Genomic DNA, 20,731 nt, shown 5'->3' with positions numbered 1-20,731 from the left:
CATATTCTCAAAAAACACATGAAGCCTTTATATTTAGAAAATAAGAATGGATGGTGTAACATTCTTACAAAAGGGAGTGTGTGAACCTAGAAAAGTAGCTGGCAAGGAAAATGACACCTGAAATGATATCAACTGTCTGAGATAGATACAGGAACTGAGAAACAGTCAAACAAAATCCAGAGCAGTGGAAGTGCAGCCTGCTGCTAAAACTGCAGGAGCCACGTTATGAGTCTTTAGTTTTGCTTTTTGCTATTCTGCCCGAGGGGCTCCTGCCCTCCAAGGCTATCACTGGAGGCGTTATATTGAAGAAGAATCCTGAGCCAGATGTAGGGTATGTCTACTCTTCAATTAAACATCTGCAGCTGCCCTGTGTCAGCTGACTGGCTCAGGCTGCAGGACTGTAAAATTGTGCTTGACATTCGGGCCCGAGCTGGAGTCCAAGCTCTGAGACCCTGTGAGGGGGGAGGGTCCCAGAGCCTGGGCTCCAGCCCAAGCCCCGACATCTACACTGCAATTTTACAGCCCCGCAGCCTGACCCCCACGAGCCAGAGTCAGCTGACAGGCCAGCCATGGGTGTTTACGTGCTGCGTAGACATACCCTTAAAGGCTTGTCTGAGGCTCTAATCTCTACAGTCAGCAAGTTTATAGGGTGAGATGCCAATGTGTAAATGCTGAGCATAGCTCTTTCTGTAACTGTGGTGTTTGTTGTTTTAAAAGTGCTGTCACCACTTAGACAATGTTCATTCTTGAGTTTCTGGCTTCTCTACTGGTGAAAGTGTTTTTTCTTTATAAAATGAATACCACTAATAATAATCCTTATAGAAGACTTCTCATCCATAGGTGTCAAAGCACTTTGCAAAGGTAGGTGAGCATATCAATCCCATTTAACACATGAGGAAACTGAGCACTAGGGGTCAGATTCTGAAAGGCATTCAGGTGCCTAAAAATGCAGATGCCTAATGGGATTTTAAAAGGTGTCCAGATGCTTAATTCCCATTAAAATCAATGGGAGATAAGTGTCTAGACTCCTATCTGCAACTTTAGGCACTTAAACACTTTTAAAAATCTGATTTGAGGAGATGAAGTAATTTACAAAAGGTCAAGGAATAAGTGTGTGGTGGAACTGGGAACTCAAGCCCCTTCTGATTTCCACCCTTGTACTCTATCCATTAAACCTCAGAGCTGTATCCCTTCATTTTAAAAAATATTAATAAAAGGGCACTGTTGGATTGCAAATAAAAATTGTAAAATCATGACCTGTATTATGAAATAATTTAGATGATTAAAAATGAAAAAATGAAAGCATTTACTTTTTCTTCATTCCTGTTGATTTGTTTATTTGTAGCATGCTGTTCCGCCCATAAAATAGACCAGACAAATCTGTTTCACTTTCTGAATGGTCATGCATTAAAATAATGCACATTTTTCATTGGTTGAAATTTAAAAAAAAATGGAAATATTTCTATTGATTTTTAGATTTTGTGAAATCTTGTCTTTATAAAAGTGAAATTTGGGTCCTAAATCAACATGATGCTGCCCCTTTCACAAGGAAAACATTTTTTAAGCCTTGTTCTTACCCAACTGTGTCTCTTCTTTATTCTTTTATCATGATGTAGGGCTTGTCTACGCTACCCGCCTGATTGGCGGACAGCGATCGATCCAACAGGGGTCAATTTATTGTGTCTAGTAGAGAAGCGATAAATTGACCACTGAGTGCTCTACCGTCGACTCTGGTACTCCACCAGAATGAGAAGCGTAAGTGGAGTCGATGGGAGAACGTCAACTGTCGACTTACCGCAGTGAAGACACCGCGGTAAGTAGATATAAGTACGTTGACTTCAGCTACGCTATTCACATAGCTGAAGTTGCGTATCTTAGATCGACCCTGCACGGTAGTGTAGACAAGCCCTGAGGAGTGAAAAGTGTTTCACACCTCAGTTTTGGTCAAAATAGTACAGCAGCCTTATCCATGGTAAAATTCCACAGTATATTATTGATTTTTCCAAATATATCTTATACTTAAATGGCCCATTATCAAATTAGTTTAGATAATCAGGCTCCCACTGTAATCCAGAAATATTTTCTCCTCTCTGAATGCTTATACTTTAGATTGATTGACTGCAGTTCATCATTACAATAAGGAATTCAGAGGGGGAAAAACACCCCCAAAACACACTTTCATGTATTTTTTTCTGCATTCTCAGAATTATTACGTACGAATCTGAAGTTTTTAGATGGAAGTTTGTATACGAATAATGGGAACAGCTTTAGACTGAAGCCTTTAGACCATCTTCATGGCAGAACACACTGTAGAGCCCCAGCATTTGGAGGATTTCGCATCAGGAATTGATACGTCGGCTATGAGTAGCTCACCTGCTTCTGGAGAGGCTCTGGAGAAGTATATGGCTGATGTTTCCTCTAAATATATTTGTCCTCTATGCAAAATGTTTCTGGAGAATCCAGCACAGGTGCCATGTGGTCACAGCTACTGCATGTCCTGCGTTGAATGGTTATTAAGGTAATCCTATTATACTGAACGTAGTAACTGCGATTAGGTAGTGTCACTATGGCCCTCATGAGCAAAACTGACCTGGAACTAGATCCAATATCTGCAAAACTGTCTGAAAAAAAAGATATGATATCAGAGCCCTGTCATACAAATCTCATCTCATTGAAGTGATCCTTATACCTGAGAACTACTCATGTGAGTGAGAGTTATGGGTTGGTTATGGTTATGTTGGTAGTTTTTTTTATTAAGATACCATTTTATATTTCTCAGCATCCCGTAAGGGGTTAGATGATGCCATGCTTTGAACTGGATATTGATTCAGGATGGGATTTTGACAATTGTCCATATGATTTAGGAGCACAACTTCCATTGGCTTTCATTCAGGCTGACAGCCAATGAGACTTGAGTATTTTTCAAAATCTCAGCCTACATAAATATTGAATAGAGTATTTTAATACAATCTTCATGTGTACAAATTATTATAGAAGATTGTGGGGTTTTAATATTACTTTTTATTTTTGAGGTCCATACTTGGAGAGAGGGAAAGAGAATGAATATTGTATTTTAAATTTGTTACATCTCTGGAATTGGTATTTACATAAATATGATTAAAATATCTCATTAGTATGAAGCAAAGACCATGACTTGATCAAGACTGGGGATTTTTCTTTTTTAATTTCTATTTACATGAAAAATTGCATCATTATCTATACTTCTTTCCAAAGCAAATATTCCTGTTTGATTAGATTGCAGCCCCAGTTTTCAAATATGACCACCTCACTAGAATGTCCAAAATATAGAATTTTTGTTACTCAGAGCCTAAATATGTGGCTTCTCACAATATCGCATTCCCCTTATTTCCTTGTTGTTTTTCACTGACCCATTTAAGTCAGTCTCGTTTTAAATTGTTCTCTGTCTGATTACAGTTTATAGAATGCAAAGATGTCATTTTGTTTTGGCAGTCAGGTTCAGTCTTGGGATGGTGCTGTAGAAAGGGGCCTCAAACACAGTTCAAATTTGGACAAAGTTGGCGTGTGTGTATGGATCTAGGGTTTCAATTCTAATTCTGTCTAATAACAATAGTAAACCAGTGATTTATATAAGGGAAGAGGTGGGGATTAAGGGGAGCCAGAGAAAATCTTTCTCCGCCCCGCCTCCTCACCACCCAGTATCTGTTTTCTGGCCAGAGAATGCAATTAAAATGAAGAATATATAGGACAGCATGCTCTGTGCCCCCAGTTTCCCTTTTGGTTACACAGGTACAATCCCACTGACTTCATGTGATCTATGTGAAATTCACTGGGGCGGGTGAGGGGAAGTCATATACAGCTCTTATTTCCATGCCTTGCGTTGTCATTTGCTGAATATATTTAACTCATTCTGCAGCTTTAAGAGCTGTATATGACTTCCCCTCACCCGCCCCTGTGAATTTCACATAGATCACATGAAGTCAGTGGGATTGTACCTGTGTAACCAAAAGGGAAACTGGATCCAAAGAGCATGCTGTACTATATATTCTTCATTTTAATTGCATTGGCATCTTTTTCAGAGAGACAGAAACATTGTGAAGATTCCATGATGGGTCAGGTTCAGTCCCTTAGAGGAGCTCGATTGTGTTGTTTGAAATGGCAAAAATGGCCTAAAAATGGATAACTGCAGTTTTCAAAGCCTTGTTATAGGTGGAAAACTTTTCTCAGAAACCTCCAAGCAAACACCAGAACTCTGAAAAGGAGGATCAGGGGCTCTTAGAACCCAAGTATTAATTTATCAGGTGGTCTTGTAAATGATAGTGACAACAGGACACATAACCAATCAACAATGAACTGAAAGGTGATCATTGACTTGCTTATGAGGAGATTCTGTTGTACAGGATACAGTTTTCCAACCTTCTCATGTTTCTATGTCTCATGGTGGACACCACAGGGGTCAGAAAATTCATGATACAGCTTATTAATTTCTGCTCAGCATGGCTAGAACCCAAATCTGGAATGGTCGTGAAAAACCTGGTTTGTTAGCTGCCTGCTAAATCTGGTATAATTTATGGCTTCTTGGCATCACCAAGGGTGTGAATGCTTAGACAGCAGTCCAGACTTCTGTAGGCATAAGTGGAGATATTCTGGTCATGAAGAATGAGAAACTTATTCTTCAGCATCTCTGCTGCACATAAAATCACAGACACTTTTTTGGCCCAGGGCGAGCTGTTTAGTGATTTGTTTTTAATGCCTTGTTTTCTGAGCAAAGACAAGATATTTTTCCTTCTTAAGAAAGTTTGATGGTATTTTTGTGGGAGACCCAAGAAAAGGAAAGGATGACTAGAGTCTCATCTTCCCACATGTCCCATATGTATACCCATGCCAACCCTTACCTTGGGGAATTGAAAGGTTGAATGGACTAGTAATAGAAGATTTCACCTCTGGGTCACCCTTCATATCCAGGCTGGTAGTTATCAAATGCATTTATCATGTAATGGCTGCTTGATGGTGTGCAAAACAAGTTTGGGACTCAGTCCAGTTTCCAGACAGATGTCCACATTCTAAAAACCACTATCAGAACTGACATTAAATGGCCTCCTTCTCGGTCTCGGCAGAGAGGCTGGGATTGAACAGGCACAAAGGCAGCCTGACTCCGCACCCCAGAGGTTATCCCTTTATGCTAGGATAGACTCATATTTGCATGACTGTGTGGAGAATGTTGTAGTGCCAGTGCCCATGCTATACCTGTTCTATGGATAAACTGAGGACTTTGTTCTCCAGGGCTACCGTTCCACTTCCTTTCCATGGATGCTAAACTGTCACTAATATATATTTTTAATGCTTTGCTTGGTTGTTGCAAACAGTTCCAAATCATGCCTGGTCTGTACACTGCATTAGTTGTGCTCTCAGGCAGAGTGGGCCCAATCAATCTCTAGAATAATTTACGGTAATTATCAGGCTTGAATTTTCCCCTCAGTGGTGGTAGGCAAAGGGCCAAATTCCCGTCTCACTAGTGCTAGTGCAACCCAGTTGATTCGCCAATAAAACTGAGAGGAGAATGTGGCCCAAAGTATGAATTTATATGAGTTTTTAGTTTTCATTGACTAGCTGCCCAAATGCAATGACATTTCCAAGAGTTTTACTTTTAAAATTGCTTTTTTTTCCTCTCAGAAACATCCCTGATCCAGAGTGTTTACTGTGTAGAGAGAAAATAGTCACTGATGATGCAATTTTTAACTTCGGCTCTGTGAGTAATTTTGCTCATTAATCCCCAAAGCTTTTTTAAGAAACATAAGAAGAAAACTCTATATCCCAATAATACCAGGATATAAACTCAAATGGCAGAGAGAATTGCAATAAAATATTTGATGGGATTGTCTAAACAGTCTCCCTTTGAACACTCCTTTTCTATTTCTGCAGTGTTTAATGTGTTGCTGTGTGAATGTAGCTGGGTATTAGAGACTTATTTCTCTCATATGGGTGATGATGACTATGCTCAGACACCTTACTCTTCTTCCTTCTTCTCACGTCTGATTTTAAAGCCTCAGAAACACTGACTCAGCCATCCCTTCTAACACGGCAACATAGAAAATGTGTATAAAGCATATTGAAATTAATATATGAAAAGCACCACATGCTGTATTCAAATAACATTATGACTGGGTGCACACAGCTAAAATATCAGTAAACTACAGGTTCTGGCCTTAACTTGCATTGTAGGTAAGCTCTGCAGTGGACTAAGATCACTGGGCCAAATTCAGCCCTGGTGGTAGTAAGTGCAACTCCCATTGTGTTTGTGTAATGTGCTAAGAAAGTATATATTAAATATAGCTGTCGTCTCCTGGAAACAGATAATGTTGAACATTTCAATCAGCACACTAATTCACCTTTTCTCCTCAAATTTGTGGCAGAGATACATGAATAAGCCAAATTATCAGTATTAGGAATTATGCATGTAAATGTCTGGTACACTGAAAGAACAGCTTATGTGGACTCAGTATGATGATGACAAGCTTTGAGGATCTTGCACGGTTTATCATGTTATATAGGAAAGTTACAACAGTATTGTGGTTGCAGTACTGGGAATGAGATGATCAGGATTCTATTCCTGGCTCTGCCAACAGACTTGCTGTTTGACCCTGGGCAAGTCACTATAAAAATCTCCATCTCTGTTTCCCCCTCTCTACAATGGGGGTAACAATGTTTACCTAATTTACAGGGTGCTGTGAGGCTGAATTGATGATTTTTTGTAAAGTGCTTTGAGATCCACAGATGGAAGGTGTAGTATCGTTTGATAGATTTTCAGTTTTTTGAGATAATTACATAAATCTCAAATACAATACAAAATATCTCTTAAAAATCTTAGAAGACTACACTTTACTTAGACCAGCACATTTCATGGGTACTGATAACACAAATGTTCTTGATGCATTTGCATTCTAAGCAAAAATACATGCTAGTGATTAAGATTGCTAACATGATATTATGTTGAAAGAACTAAATAGCATGATTATGCTGAGGCTATCCTGAAAAAACAAGACCAGTTATTCGTTTTTCTTATTGCTAAAAAGTGTTCTCACTCCTCACCTGCATGGTCCCTATTTCTGGGGGACACACACACACACAGAGCTATTTCTGAAGCTCTGTGTGCCTGCCTCTGAGTATTCTGGTTGCACAATGTAAATTGCAGTCAGATCATATATAATGTTATATTCTACATCATTCTCTTTATCAATTTCAATTATCATACTGTACTACAGATAAAACCAGATGAAGTCATGAGCAAGGAGATTGAAAGACTTACAATCAAGGGCCTGAGAGAGGGTTTTCTTCAGTCTGGACCACTGGACCCAGATGAGGTAAGTGATTGTTAAAGTCAAGAAAGGGCCATGTCAGAAATAAGGATATAGATTATGAGAAGTGACTTTGCAAGAGCAAGAACTTGTTTGCAACAGAGTCTTCTAACCAATGTATATACAGCGGGGCCAAATACGGTAAGTTGTGCATTGGAGAGTTCTGTCAGGGCCAAGGGAGAGAAATCCTCCCTCAGAGCCCATTCATGGCCTCTATTGAAACTTCAGGGTTGCAGTAGCTTCCTACAGCTCCTCTAGATCATCCCTGCAAGGGAATATGGAGCATTAGAACCCCTGGCCCCATGACCAAAAGTCTATATGCTGGAGCATAATGACTGTCACAGAACACAGCTCCATTGTGCACAATGATCCTTGCATAAGGTTCAGCATTGTACATCCCCTCCCCCGCCCGCAAGGGCAGGATTTGTCATGTACATAGCATTTAACCTGACAACCCCCATCCTCACAACACTACCCCATGACTGTGTTCATGAATCTTTTGGCAAAATCTATAGATCTTAAAAAGATTGGAAAGAATTATTATCTGCATTTTGCAGGTGAAGAAATTGAGGCATAGAGCAATTAAGTGATTTTTTTTCCAAGGTCACACAGTAGGTCACTGGCAGAGCTGGGAAATTAACCAGTCTCCTGATTCCCAATCGGGCATCCTATCCACTGGACTACACTGCCTCCCTGAACAAAAGGAAGGAAGGAAGGAATGGGAAAAAACAATAGATGGCTGCCTAAAGCCATTTCCTCTTTATTTCAAACAGACTCAGGAAAATGGCAACTAATTTATTTTAAGAATCAGCAAATCAATACAATATTAATGCTGATGTGCTAATAAAAAGCATCTACAGCTGAGGGAATTTGGAACTTCTGAGCAGCCTTAAGATAGCTGAAACTATGGTAACAAATATGGCCTTCCTGGCTGAGCATTAGTTGGATTCTGCGGTCCTGTTCGCAAGTCTAATTTCTGAAATGAAACTTGCGGCAAAGTTTTCAAAAGCACCTGACATTAGAACTGAAGTCTTGTTTCCAAAAGTGACATATGCACTTAGGAGCCTAAATCCTCTTGACTTTCAATAAAACTTAATCTCCTAAAACACTAAAGCATGTCTACAGTGCAGTTAAACTCCTGCGGCTGGCCCATCTCAGCTGACCCAGGCTCCGGAGGCTTGGGCTATGGGCCTATTTAATTGTGGTGTAGACGTTTGGGCTTGAGCTGGAGCCTGATCTCTGGGACCCCGCAAGCCTGAACCTCTACACTGCAATTTTACAGCCCTGCGAGCCTCAGTCAGCTGACACAGGCTAGTTGTGGTTATTTCACTGCAGTGTAGACATACCCTTAGGCCCTTTTGAAAATTGTACCCCCGAGTTTATAGATCTGCTACCCCTTCAGGATTAATATAATTGTCCAGCATTGACTTTTTAAAAGTGCTAATCTTGGTAGCTTTCTGTTTTTACCCAGAATTTTCTCTCTAAATGCATAGTAAAGCCAGTGAGCCATTTAAAAAAGCACACATCTGAAACGTTGCAGATCTAGGGGAAGTTACCTTCCCAGCAAGAAGTGTCGTCATCTTCAGGCTCCATGTAGTGCGGGGGAACTAGCATGCATCTCTTCATGCATTCAAAATGAGAAAATTACATGAGAAAATTTCCATAGTCTCCAGCTCATTAAACTAGAAGAGGAAGGCTGAGTGACTTCAGACACTTATTATGACCTTATCCCAAGAGATTCTGATCCCCAGCTATTCCCAGTGACTTTTAGGCTATGCCTACACTATGCGGAATATAGCAGCATAACTACAGAGATGTATTATGCCAACATAATCCGATAGTGCAGTGGTTCCCAAACTTTAACAGCCCGCGAACCCCATTCACTAAATTGTGAAATCTCGTGAACCTAAAAATCCTCCTAAAAATGAATATTTCCCGGGATTTAAGTTTAAATTTCCTCCACGCTTCATGGGGCTCCTGCTTCTGGACCCCTTTGACCGCTCTGGTCAACTGAGCTCCACTGAGCTTGGGCTGCAGATCCCGCTGACTGCCAGGGCTCGGGCTACCAGCCCCAACTGCCCGGCCCCGCTCTCCCTGGGGCTCGGGCTGCCAGCCCTGTGCAGAGCGCTGGGGTTTGGGCTGCCAGCTCTCCCGCTGACAGGGGCAGGGCTCAGGCTGCCAGCCCAAACTGCCTGGCCCCGCTCTCCCTGGGGCTTGGGCTGTCAGTCCCGCGCAGAGCGCTGGGGTTCAGGCTGCCGGCTCCCCCGCTCACGGGGGCAGGGCTCGGGCTGCCAGCCCCAACTGCCCTGCCCCGCTCTCCCTGGGGCTCGGGCTGTCTGCCCTTTAGCCAGGTCCCACCAGATTTATTTGGGCATAAGCTTTTGTGGGTAAAAAACTTGAAGAAGTGGGTTTTTTACCCACAAAAGCTTATGCCCTAATAAATCTGTTAGTCTTCAAGGTGCCAACAGAAGTCTCCAGATGTTTCAGACTCTGAATCCCAGCTGTAGTGTTTCCAAAGAAACAGGCATTTGAATGTGACAGTTTCGTACTCTGCCCGATTGCCAGTCTGCCTACATATTACATGTAGTGCACTGCGCCCGGAAAGCTGTATAAATTAGTCAAAATTTCTTCTCGCCTCTGCTAGAAAGCAAATGACTGGACTTGATTCCACCAAACTTGGCAGGATGACTAGGATGCTGTATAAGCAGGATTTTTCTAAAAATCATGCCCCACTATACCAGCACATTAAAGTCAAACTGGTTTCTAAAATTAAAAAAAAGGTGGGTATGGTGATGTGCACTGATCTCTGTAAACAAAGGGTCCCATTGAAGATAATGAGGTTGTAAGAAAGAGCAGAATTTGGGCCATTTGTTTTAAAATCCTCATTTTATATATTTCCAAGATAGCTTAAGAGTGAAAACTTTTTCCATTTGTCTATTTAGACCTTTCTAAACTGGTTCACACTGAACTCTCTTGGCAGATATGTTAGGCTTGAATTTGCTAAATCACTGAGGTAATAATGACAGGTTTCAGAGTAACAGCCGTGATAGTTTGTATTCGAAAAAAGAAAAGGAGTACTTGTGGCACCTTAGAGACTAACCAATTTATTTGAGCATAAGCTTTCGTGAGCTACAGCTCACTTCATCGGATGTGATATAATAATATCTCTAAGGGTTAATACAACATAAGCCTCTAAGTCCTCATTTTTCATCTCTCTTTTTTTTTTTTTTTTTTTTTTTTTTAAGAACTTCACCATTTGTATTTTAATGACTTATTAAACAGATAATTCATTCTGACAGGTTTTCATACTGGCACATGCAACAAGTTCATCTAGTTGACCCCGAGTTAATATACAATTGACCACACCAAAGTCCACCAACTTGTGCACAGACACAAATGGAACTCCATGGTATATTCATGAGTGTTACTCTGCTGGGTCTAGCTACTATGACAAATCAGGGATGAGAAGCCAAACTTCCTCCCACTCTTTCAGCCTTTGCTCATGCAGCACTGCAGAAAGCATTCGTATATTTAACCTCTTTCTGGCTCCTCCACAGATCAAATTAGGATTAGCACAGTACCATATCAGAACTTTTTTTGAATTACAGAATCTCCTGTAATAACAAAAGAAAAGTATGTGATCTGATTTGCAAGTTAACAGTCACTCCTTCTTAAACTAGCGTATCTTTACATAACTATTGTCATTCCTTCTTGACTGATCTTGAAATATATGTCATGACCAAGTGCCAGTTAAAGGAATGCTACTGTCTCAGACAAGCAATTTTATCAAGTCTAAGCTACCATATTATTTTTATTTTGTTCTGATGAATCAAAAGGAATCTGAGACCATCTGGAATTAAGAGTAGGGTGACCATATTTCCCTATGCTGAATATGGGACACCCAGTAAAAGTATTCCTTCAAACGACTTCAATGGCAATCAGTCAGAACTATGCAGTACGAACGTTCAAATTAACATCAAGTTGACTGAGCCCCTGTTAAAAAGAAATACTGTATAGCTGGATTCTTTTTATTTACCTTCTTATCTTTAAGGCTTTAGGGTTCACATGGGGAGAGGTGACATACACACTTCCGTACATCTCTCTCACACGGGGGGTGACTGACCGACCCGCCCCACCCTGCCTGCTGCTCTCTGCCCCCCATGCCTGGCTGAGCCCCAGGGATGGACCCACCTCTCCTGGTACATGCTGCCACGTCTTCCCAAGGCAACACGTTGGGGGGCCACGCAGGATCACATGTTCCCCCTCCCCAGATTTCTGCTAGGGTTGATACCAGAATGTGACCAGCAGCAGCCTTTCAGCACTGTGCAGGAGGAAAGGGACGGGAGCTGCTTCCAGCCACAGGAGCAAGGAAGGGATGACCTGGCCCGAGTCTTTGCAGAACTCATGTCTTCCCACCCACCCTGCTCCCTGTGACTGGAAGCAGCTTGTCCCTTCCTGACCGCACAGTGTCAATAGGCAGCTAACACCTCCAGGCTGCTGCTGGCCACCGACATAACCCTGCTGCCACCTGTCCCCCAACTACAGCGCAGGCAGGAATGGGTTAAGTCCTAAGGATGCATTTTGCACCAGGGCCAAGGGAATCTGACTGCAGGGCCGGATGAAGAAGGTGCTAAGCCCCTGCCCAGGGGGCTGCTGTGGAGCCTGCAAGGTCAGGGTGTGAACAGACTGGAAATCACTTCCTGCCCCCACCCGCAACTCCAGAGCTTAGCTGAGGGGCAGAGAGCCAGCGCTGTGCGGGGCTTTGGCACATGCAGAGCTTGGCTCCTCCTGGCCAGCGCCCTGAGCTGGAGGGTCTTGGGCTTTCCCAGGGTGCCGGCCCAGCCAGAGGCAGTGGTGGAACGAAGGAGCTTGCCCGGCCAGGCTGTTGGTGAGTTGAGCGTTCTGACCAGGGGCTGATTCTCCACACAGAACTGGGAGCGGGACGCGTCCCGCTGGGGGGATATGGAGGAGCATTGGGAATGGGGCGAGGGTGAAGGGGCAAAGCAGGGAGAGGAGGAGAGCACGTAAAGGGCTGATGGGTGGGCAGCAGAGGCGACACGTAACCAGCCACTGCCTGGCACCTGCCCACACTCACCAGCCACCGCAGCTTGCAGCACCCAGCCAGTGCCGGCAGGAAATGGGATGCGGGGGCGGGGCCATGCTGGCCAAGAGCCAGCACGCAGCGGAGGCTGCGCTGAGGGACCAGCACGAGAAGCGGCCAGCTCCGTGTGCTGCAGCTTCGCCCCACCACCAGCCTTGCACACCAATCCTCATTGTCGACAACTGGACCCCGCCACTCATCGCAGGTGGCTGGCGAGCAGGGATCCAGTCAGCAGCAGGACCCACCAGTAGTGATGGGGGAGGAGGGAGACAGAAAATACGAGACAGTTTGCCCATTTTTAAGAAGAGGTTGGGACACCTACAGGAGGGCTTAAATACGGGACTGTCCCTTTAAAAACAGGATGTCTGGTCACCTTTTCATCGGTGTCTATTTCTCCAGGCTATTGGTCAATGCAAAACCAGAACAATGCACCATGATTCTTTTGTATATATGTGTGATAGAGGCAGCTCTTCAGGGTAAGCGCGGTCAGCTTGCTTTCTGAGTTTGGAATCAGATAAAGTACAGCCATGACCTACTGCTTCCAATTGTTTCTGATCTCACCTTTGTATGTCACTTTTGCCCTCCCATTCCTAGAGGTTGCCTCCTCTGCCTTGTGACTGTACTGGTGACGAAGTGTCTGTTTAGCTATTCATAGCTGTGTCCTACTAACTATCCATCTGTGGTATTTATAACCATTTATCACCTTGGTATTTATCAGCTGACTACACTATCCTCCCCCACTACATGAACCCCCTTTATCATCACAATCTCTGAAGACCTTGGCCTTGCGCCAGTGTAAATATAAGAGAGAGATTAGTAATGTTTGTCGTCTGCTGGCCAAAAGACTCCTGTAGCCAATCAATAAATTTCAGTGACTGGAAACTCCACAGCACACTGAATACTGCTCATGCTAAAACATCTGTAACTAGGACAATGCTGTTATAGGGGGCAAGGTCAGAGGTTCAACTCCACAAAGCTGCATCGGTAATCCAACCTCTGGGCATCGTACTGCCTAGGCTGCACTTGTTCTCAACATTTCCCACTGTAACTCCTACTAGTTTCTGCACCACCTCAGGGATGACTCTAGCCCTAGCACACTGCTTGGGGCTGAGCAAGGAGCCTAGTTGTACAACTGGCCCTCAGGGAAATGACCAACCAGGAGAAGGGTGTGCATAAAGCCCCTCTCCTTTCTTATACCAGCTGGAGTTAGGCAGCAGTTAACTGGAGGAAGCACATGCTAGTCCTTTAAACACAGGAGCCTCCAGTGTTCCCTGTGGAATTTTGCCTGTCTTTGTTCTGTATAGCCACAGTGCCCAAGACACAATCACTTGAGTGCTGCAGCCCCTCTTCCTTCCCTGTCTCCTCATGAGGCTGTGGCTGCAAAAGCCAAAATCCATAATGGGCATTACTTCAGGAGAATATGTCCACTTCCCAAAGCTCTTATTTCTTTGCCTGACATTGTACAACTGCATGTGCAAGACGTCACCGAACATGCTGCTCTGGGTTTCTTCCAGGATAGCTCAATTTCTTGCATGGTCATACAGTAGCATAAAGTATCATGTGATTCAGAGGATGTCCCTGTAAAGAGGATTTGATGACTTGTGAAAGAAATAGGGTTCAGATAGTTGGGCAAATTCCAATAGTTCTGTGACTATATAACTTTTCTGCTGCCCAAATCCCTGCAATAAATAATGAATCACCTACTCACCTCCCTCCTTTTAATTTTTTATTCTTCTCCCTTTTGATAAAATCAGTGTTGTATTTTACAGTGAAATAAGAGAGGTTGCTAGAGAACAATCCAAGGTGATCCACTGGTGGTTCTGTGCATGCTGCCTTTATAACACTTCCAGCCTGTTCATGCAGAGACAAGAAGCAGGAACAGAATATTAGATGCTGTTTGTTCTAGCTGCATGACTAATGTTAGTGATTATGTTTCAGGCTCTCCTGTGTATGTGTGAGAGAATAGGTACTTCAGGTAAGACTACAGAAGCATAGTCTGGTCTGTAGAACAGACGTTTGCTCCAGTATTCTGGTTCTCCACTGTTTTATAGGGAGCTGTATGCGTGTTACTGCTGTCTGCTGCAGAGCTGGCTGTGTTTCACTGGTGCAATCTGTGAGTTCTTTGAACTCCTTTGGCTGAAATTCAGCTCAGTGCTGTGGTCTAAAGTAGCACTTAAGTCTTGTGCTGACTCTCTGCACAGGGGGGAATGTTACCACTTTGTGATGAAACCACTATGTAAAATATTCTATTATCCTTTAAAAAGAACAGGAGTACTTGTGGCACCTTAGAGACTAACAAATTTATTTGAGCATAAGCTTTCATGGGCTACTGATGCTGGCCTTTAACCTTCCTGTGCCTTATTCCACTGGGGACAGGAGGGGTTATTCCTGGCAGTTGTGGAACGTATAAAGACATCTGAGAGGAGGTGCTGGCAGCTACCATCGTGGAATGGTTCCTTCTGAGGGGCCAGAACCTGTGGCCTCTTGTAAAGATTGTTTTTCATAACAAAGCTTTTGGGATTTTCTTGTTACAGAAACATTGACCCCTGGAATGGATCTCTCAGGGGTTGGTGGCTGCAGGGAAGGGATGAGACATAGCCCCTTTTACCATAGGGAGCACCCTCTCTCATTTAGAGCTCTGCAACATTTTCATAAGAAAACCCCAAACTGTATGAAACTTGCCCACCTTGTGGTTATGCAAAAATAACTTGAGCCAGTCTCTCTGTGAATCACTTGAGTGACTTTGGTGCCATTTGTGGCTTCCCATCAAAGCTGAGTGAAATTCACCATTTGGCACAGTTTCCACATGACACTAGGAGAAACTTGGCAGAATCAACTTTCACTTTGAGTCTGGGGTTAGCATCCAAAATTCAAAGTGAAACTCAGGAGGTCAAATGCATCCCTCATGAAACTCAGCTGGAGAAAATAGATTTACAGTAGGTTGAATTTAGGGCAGGGTGTCTGAGCCAACATGGATTGAAACCAAATCCCCATGACCCAAAACCAGCAAGTTTCATACAACTCTGTTCATACCTGGTACATGCGGCTTGTTATTTCTCCTTCTTTGGTCACTAGTTCTGAACTGAACAGCTCCCTAAAGAGACAGCCCCAGCAGAGGGCACTCCTTCCCATAAGCTTGTTCACAAGTGAGACATTCCAATCCTAGCCTATGAAGCAAAAGTTAATTATAGTGGAAAGAGTTAGGTACGCTTTTAATTAAACAGATAAAATATTGCTGCATTAGACTGTGCAACATGTCTGTGTACCTCTTTCTTCCAGGAAGAACCATTGATACCGAACTGGAACAGACGGAAGCATTCGTTTCCCAAATACTCTGTGTCCCGTCCAGTTCGAGATGCAGATGTTTCATATGGAGTTTCAAGGTCTGTTTCCTTGGCTGCGTTTTGAGGATGCTTCTGGGAACTTGTGTACAATGATGTATGTTTTGAGCCTGTCATTGACAAAGATGCCGAGTTACTTGACCTCACAAGATGACTTTGTTCAAGAATCTAGACATGGAGACAGTTAGCTTGCACATAGACAAGATGCAGATTTGCCTGGTTCCACACCCACCTTCTCCCACTTTCCCTTTTACTCTCCATGCCACTCCATGCTTGAAAAAGTTTCCTCTTTTGCAAGCACTAAGCACCCTACGTTCTCCTTCAAATTCCTCCTTCAAGTCCTCTTACTCTGTGAATATTCATGACTTTGATTTCCTCACATCAGTCACGTCTCTGTGCCTAGGTGTGGGAAGAAGCATGATCATGTAGACTGGGAGGGGAAAAAAACATAGATTCTGTTCCTAGTTGTGCAAGGGTCCTCCTGTGCAACCTTGAGCAATGCACTTAACTTCTCTGTGCCTCTGTTTCCTCATCTGTAAAATAGGGATGATAACAACAGTAATTGCGAAGGGTGTTGTGGAGCTTATTTCAGTCGTGTTTGTAAAGCACTTGGAGATCCTTCTATGGAAAGCACTGTAGACGTGCCACTGAAATTTGAGTTGGATTATAAACTGCAGAGGGATGCACCCTTGTCTTTCTGTGTGTTTTGGAAAGTGCCACACGAACATATAGGTGACCTATAAATAATAGTAATAATAAAGATCTAGTCCAACATTTTTTAAATTGTTGTCAGTGTCTCAGGTTTGGAAGCCCAACTTGACACTCTTTAAAGGAGCTGGATTTTCAGAAAGTGCTGAGCATCTGCCTCCTGAAAATCAGGCCACAGTAAGGCATCTCACATTGGGCACCTCAAGTTAGCAGTCATGTTTGAAAATCTTGGCTCTATTCGTAAGTCCCCATTATTCACAGAACAATATATAGTTACCAGAGTGTCAGTGATCCTACAACGTTGGAATCAAAGCATCTGGGTGTGGCATCTTCCAGAAGTTGGTGTTTGATTGAAGAAAGCAAGGAGAGGTGAGTGTGGGCTTGTCCACACTGGCAATTTACAGCGCTGCAACTTTCACACTTGGGGTGTGAAAAAACACCCCCCTGAGCACAGCAAGTTTCAGCGCTATAAAGCGCCAGTGTAGGCCATGCTCCCAGCCCTGGTAGCTACACCCCTTGTGGATGTGGGTTTTTCACAGCTGCGGCAGCTCTTTAGCGTTGCCAGTGTAGATAGCCCTTAGTCTTGCTTATTTGCTTCAGCTGAGAAAAGTAAAGGGCAAAAAAATCAATTTGTGTGATTAGTGCATCAGTTAGTACTTTGCACATCGTGGGTGGTCTGCTGATAGCCAGGCTGAGAATCTGTAGTGAGCTGAGTTATTTACTGATGAACTGAGATCCCGGCGCTGTGATCCTACAGGAGTCGCTACCATAGGCTAACTGGACAATGTGTACATTCCTGATGGTCTGCACTCTGTCACTCACATAAACAGTCATTAGACACTTTGCTGCCCTGGGCAATATCCTGTTCTCCTTGTGTGGTAAAAACAGCCCTGCCGAGCAGACAGTAGAATCAGGTGGATTCACTTTTATTGAGCTTTAGTTAAAAATTAAACAATACACAAATGTTTATAAAAGAAACTCCTTCAAGAAATAATTCAGCATGCTTTGGATGACTGCAGGGGTCTTATACTGCTTAAAACAATTAGATGCATTTTAAGTGAGCTTACGCATGATTTCTCTCATAATTTCTCTCATAGTATCACTTTAAACCTTCTATTGAGAGCTGGATACACTGTTGCATAGCTGTAACCTCAGAAAAACCAATCCCAATGACATCAAAGCTACTCCAGTGGAAGAGAGATACAAGGCTGCAACATAGTTCTCTCTTCCTATTTCCATCAAGGATTACAAACTCATCTTTTAAGCATCCACTGATGCCTCCTTGAGGACAAGGGTGCTCCAGTCAGCTAAATATAAAGGGTCCCACTGGGTTTATTACCGCCTTCACCCTCTACCCTATTTGTTTTTTGTTGCTTCCCTTCAGTAAGGATTAACGGAGACATTATGTAAGAGAGTGGGAATGTCTTATCTGCTCGTTTCCTTTCTCCTGTAAATGTTTCCGCTAATCTGTCCCACCAAAGGCACTAAGTTTACCTATATTAATGCAAAAAGAAAAGGAGTACTTGTGGCACCTTAGAGACTAACAAATTTATTTGAGCATAAGCTTTCGTGAGCTACAGCTCACTTTGCTCACGAAAGCTTATGTTCAAATAAATTTGTTAGTCTCTAAGGTGCCACAAGTACTCCTTTTCTTTTTGCGAATACAGACTAACACAGCTGCTACTCTGAAACCTATATTAATGTAGGGTTCCACAGCAAACAATGAATTGTTGTCTATAGAGATGGAACATTCATATTTTGCCATCTGTTTCACAGTGAGAAGATGTTAAATTTTAGCTTGTTTTTCCAAGTGTTACCTCTGGAGCTTTGGAAGAACTCTTTGACAGCCTGCCAGGTAGGCCTAGCCACATCCCCAGTGTTTCCTCCAAAGCAATTAGAGACGAAATGAGCAGGTAAGAATTTTCCAGTCTGGATCAGGCCCTGTCTACATTAAGGAAATCCACACTGGTATAAACACATTAATGTAGTTAACGTAACAACATAATATAATGAGGAGTCCTTGTGGCACCTTACAGACAAACAAATTTCTTTGGACATAAGCTTTTGTGGGCTAAAACCCATTTGGTCAGCTGCATGGAGTGGAAAATACAGCAGAGAGATATAAATACACAGCATATGAAAAGATGGGAGTTGCCTTACCAAGTGGGGGGTCAGTGCTAATGAGCCAATTCAATTAAGGTGGAAGTTGGCTATTCTCAACTGTTGAGAAGAAGGGGTGGAAATCACTTTTGTAGTGCTAATGAGGCCAATGTAATCAAGATAGCCCATTTCAAACAGTTAACAAGAAGGTGTGAGTATCAGCAGGAGGGTATTAGTTTTTGTAGTGACCCATCCACTCCCAGTCTTTATTCAGGCCTAATTTGATGGTGTTCAGTTTGCAAATTAATTCCAGTTCTGCAGTTTCTTGTTAGAGTCTGTAGTTGCAGCAGCAAAAATCCCTAATGTAGATGGGCTGTACCAGTGTAAAGCATGGCGTAATCTAGTGAGAGGCCAAAGTAAACTGCACTGGGTAAGCCCAGCTTTATGCCAGTTTGGTATGTCTACATTAGATGTTTGCACTGAAGTAGTGACAGCAATACAGTTACATTGTTGTGGATTTCCTTAGAGTGGACAGGGCTTGAATAGTCAGGATGCTTAAAACCAGAGGCAAGCTGGGTACTCTTCTCAGTTAATTTTTGTCCTGCAGTAGCATAGTTTGCAAAAATTAATGAGCAAATCATGACAAGGAGGCACATTTTGGTCTTTGGACCGTCTCTTGTCTAAGATGACTCCTTGGTTTGTATCATGGAAACTGCTTTAGTGAATGACTAAAACAAGATCAGCATGGGACACTTCTTATGTTTTTTGACAAGCGCCAAAGTGATGTTCCCAAACAGCTGGTCCTTAAATTAATTTCTTCACTAGTAAACTGAGGATAATAGTATGTCACAGTAAATATAAACTGGAAAAATACAGAGGTAGAGTGTGGATCAAGGGAAAAATATTGATTCCCAACGTCTGTGCCAGAGCACAATCCACCTTCCATTGAAGTTAGTGGAAATCTTTCCATCTACTTCAATCAAAGTGGGACCAGGTCCGCAGTGTGTAAATGTAACATACAAAAGGTAAAACCACCAGCAAGTACAGTGAGAGGTATAACAACAAAAGCAACCTAAAAGAATGCATCTAAGACCAGACATGGGATGGTGGCAAAGCTGTCACTTTGCTCTGGATTGGTATCCAATAATACTTTACTCTTTTAGAGCACTTTTAATTTGAAAATCACAAAGCACAGTGCGAACATTATAGTTAAGCCCCATGACACTTCTGGAAAGTAGGTATAAAATTATTAGTACCCCTATTGTATAAGTGGGTAAAGCTAGTCAAAAAGGTGATGTACTCAAAGTTAAGGAACAACTCAGTGGCAGAACAGGAAATACAGTCAGGAATCTTGACTTTGAGTCCTCAGCTGTAACTACTGGAAGTATTGCGTCTCATTGAGAGACTGACCTTACTTTATTAATTTAGAGTTTTTTTTCTAGTTTTAACAATTTTTCAGGGTCCCTCCCACCGCATACCTACATTTTCAGCCATTCTATTTAAAACTATCTATGCACTGAATGGGCATCCAGATCCCATTCATTTTGTGTCTGTATTCAAACTGGGACTCTTAACCCAGAAAATGTTGTAGATACTTGAAGTAAAATTTTCAAAAGCACCTAAAAGTGACTTATAAGCCTAAATCCCATTTTCAAAAGTAATTTAGGCACTTAGGAACCTATGGGTAATCGAAAGTCTTAAGTAGTTTAAGTGCTAGTAGAAATTTTACCCTTAATCAAAATATGTCACTGCATTACATTTTCCCCTTAGATATAAAATTGATAAGCCACCCTATATAGTAATACACTGCCCCTGCAAAGCCAACATCAGTGTAATGGGTCTATAATATAGTCAAGCTTCAAATCTTAATCTCTTTGTGAGCCACATCCTGTTTTCGGTTAACTGATCTCATGTGGGGGAAATTTACCAGAGGAAATATCTCAAGTTTGGAAAGTACCAAAAACTTATCTTTAGTTTCTTTGTGTAATTCAGTGCCTTTTAAGATAAAGGTGTAATATTTTACAGAACCGTGAAGGCGAAAGAGAGGGAATAGGCTCACTTAACATACAGCAGAGACATACAGTAGTGTTAGCACATTGAGTTTTTTTTGTCTCTCTCTCATTCAGAAACTGAAATTGACCCAACTG

At 42.5% G+C, this 20,731-nt stretch overlaps 1 protein-coding gene across 1 annotated transcript; it reads left to right on the top strand.

Annotated features, from left to right (window-relative positions):
• Positions 1-2,294: 2,294 nt before the first annotated feature.
• Positions 2,295-15,972, top strand: LOC142000017 (TNF receptor-associated factor 3-like). The gene is made up of 4 exons (XM_074973996.1): positions 2,295-2,518; positions 5,653-5,728; positions 7,242-7,340; positions 15,715-15,972. The coding sequence occupies exons 1-4, from the start codon at positions 2,295-2,297 to the stop codon at positions 15,841-15,843; spliced, it is 528 nt and encodes a 175-aa protein (XP_074830097.1). The 3' UTR covers positions 15,844-15,972.
• The last annotated feature ends 4,759 nt before the right edge of the window (positions 15,973-20,731 follow it).

The sequence above is a fragment of the Natator depressus genome, chromosome 16, assembly GCF_965152275.1.
Source record: "Natator depressus isolate rNatDep1 chromosome 16, rNatDep2.hap1, whole genome shotgun sequence".
NCBI classification, from domain to species: domain Eukaryota; kingdom Metazoa; phylum Chordata; order Testudines; family Cheloniidae; genus Natator; species Natator depressus.
Note: the sequence above shows the minus strand (reverse complement) of the source record. Positions and strands in the feature narration are given on the sequence as shown.

Excerpts from the sequence above, each read along its gene's own strand:
- LOC142000017 (XM_074973996.1), top strand. The coding sequence starts at position 2,295 with ATGGCAGAACACACTGTAGAGCCCCAGCATTTGGAGGATTTCGCATCA. Across the intron at positions 2,519-5,652 it reads TGCGTTGAATGGTTATTAAG|AAACATCCCTGATCCAGAGT; the intron begins GTAATCCTATTA and ends TTTTCCTCTCAG. Across the intron at positions 7,341-15,714 it reads GACCACTGGACCCAGATGAG|GAAGAACCATTGATACCGAA; the intron begins GTAAGTGATTGT and ends TCTTTCTTCCAG.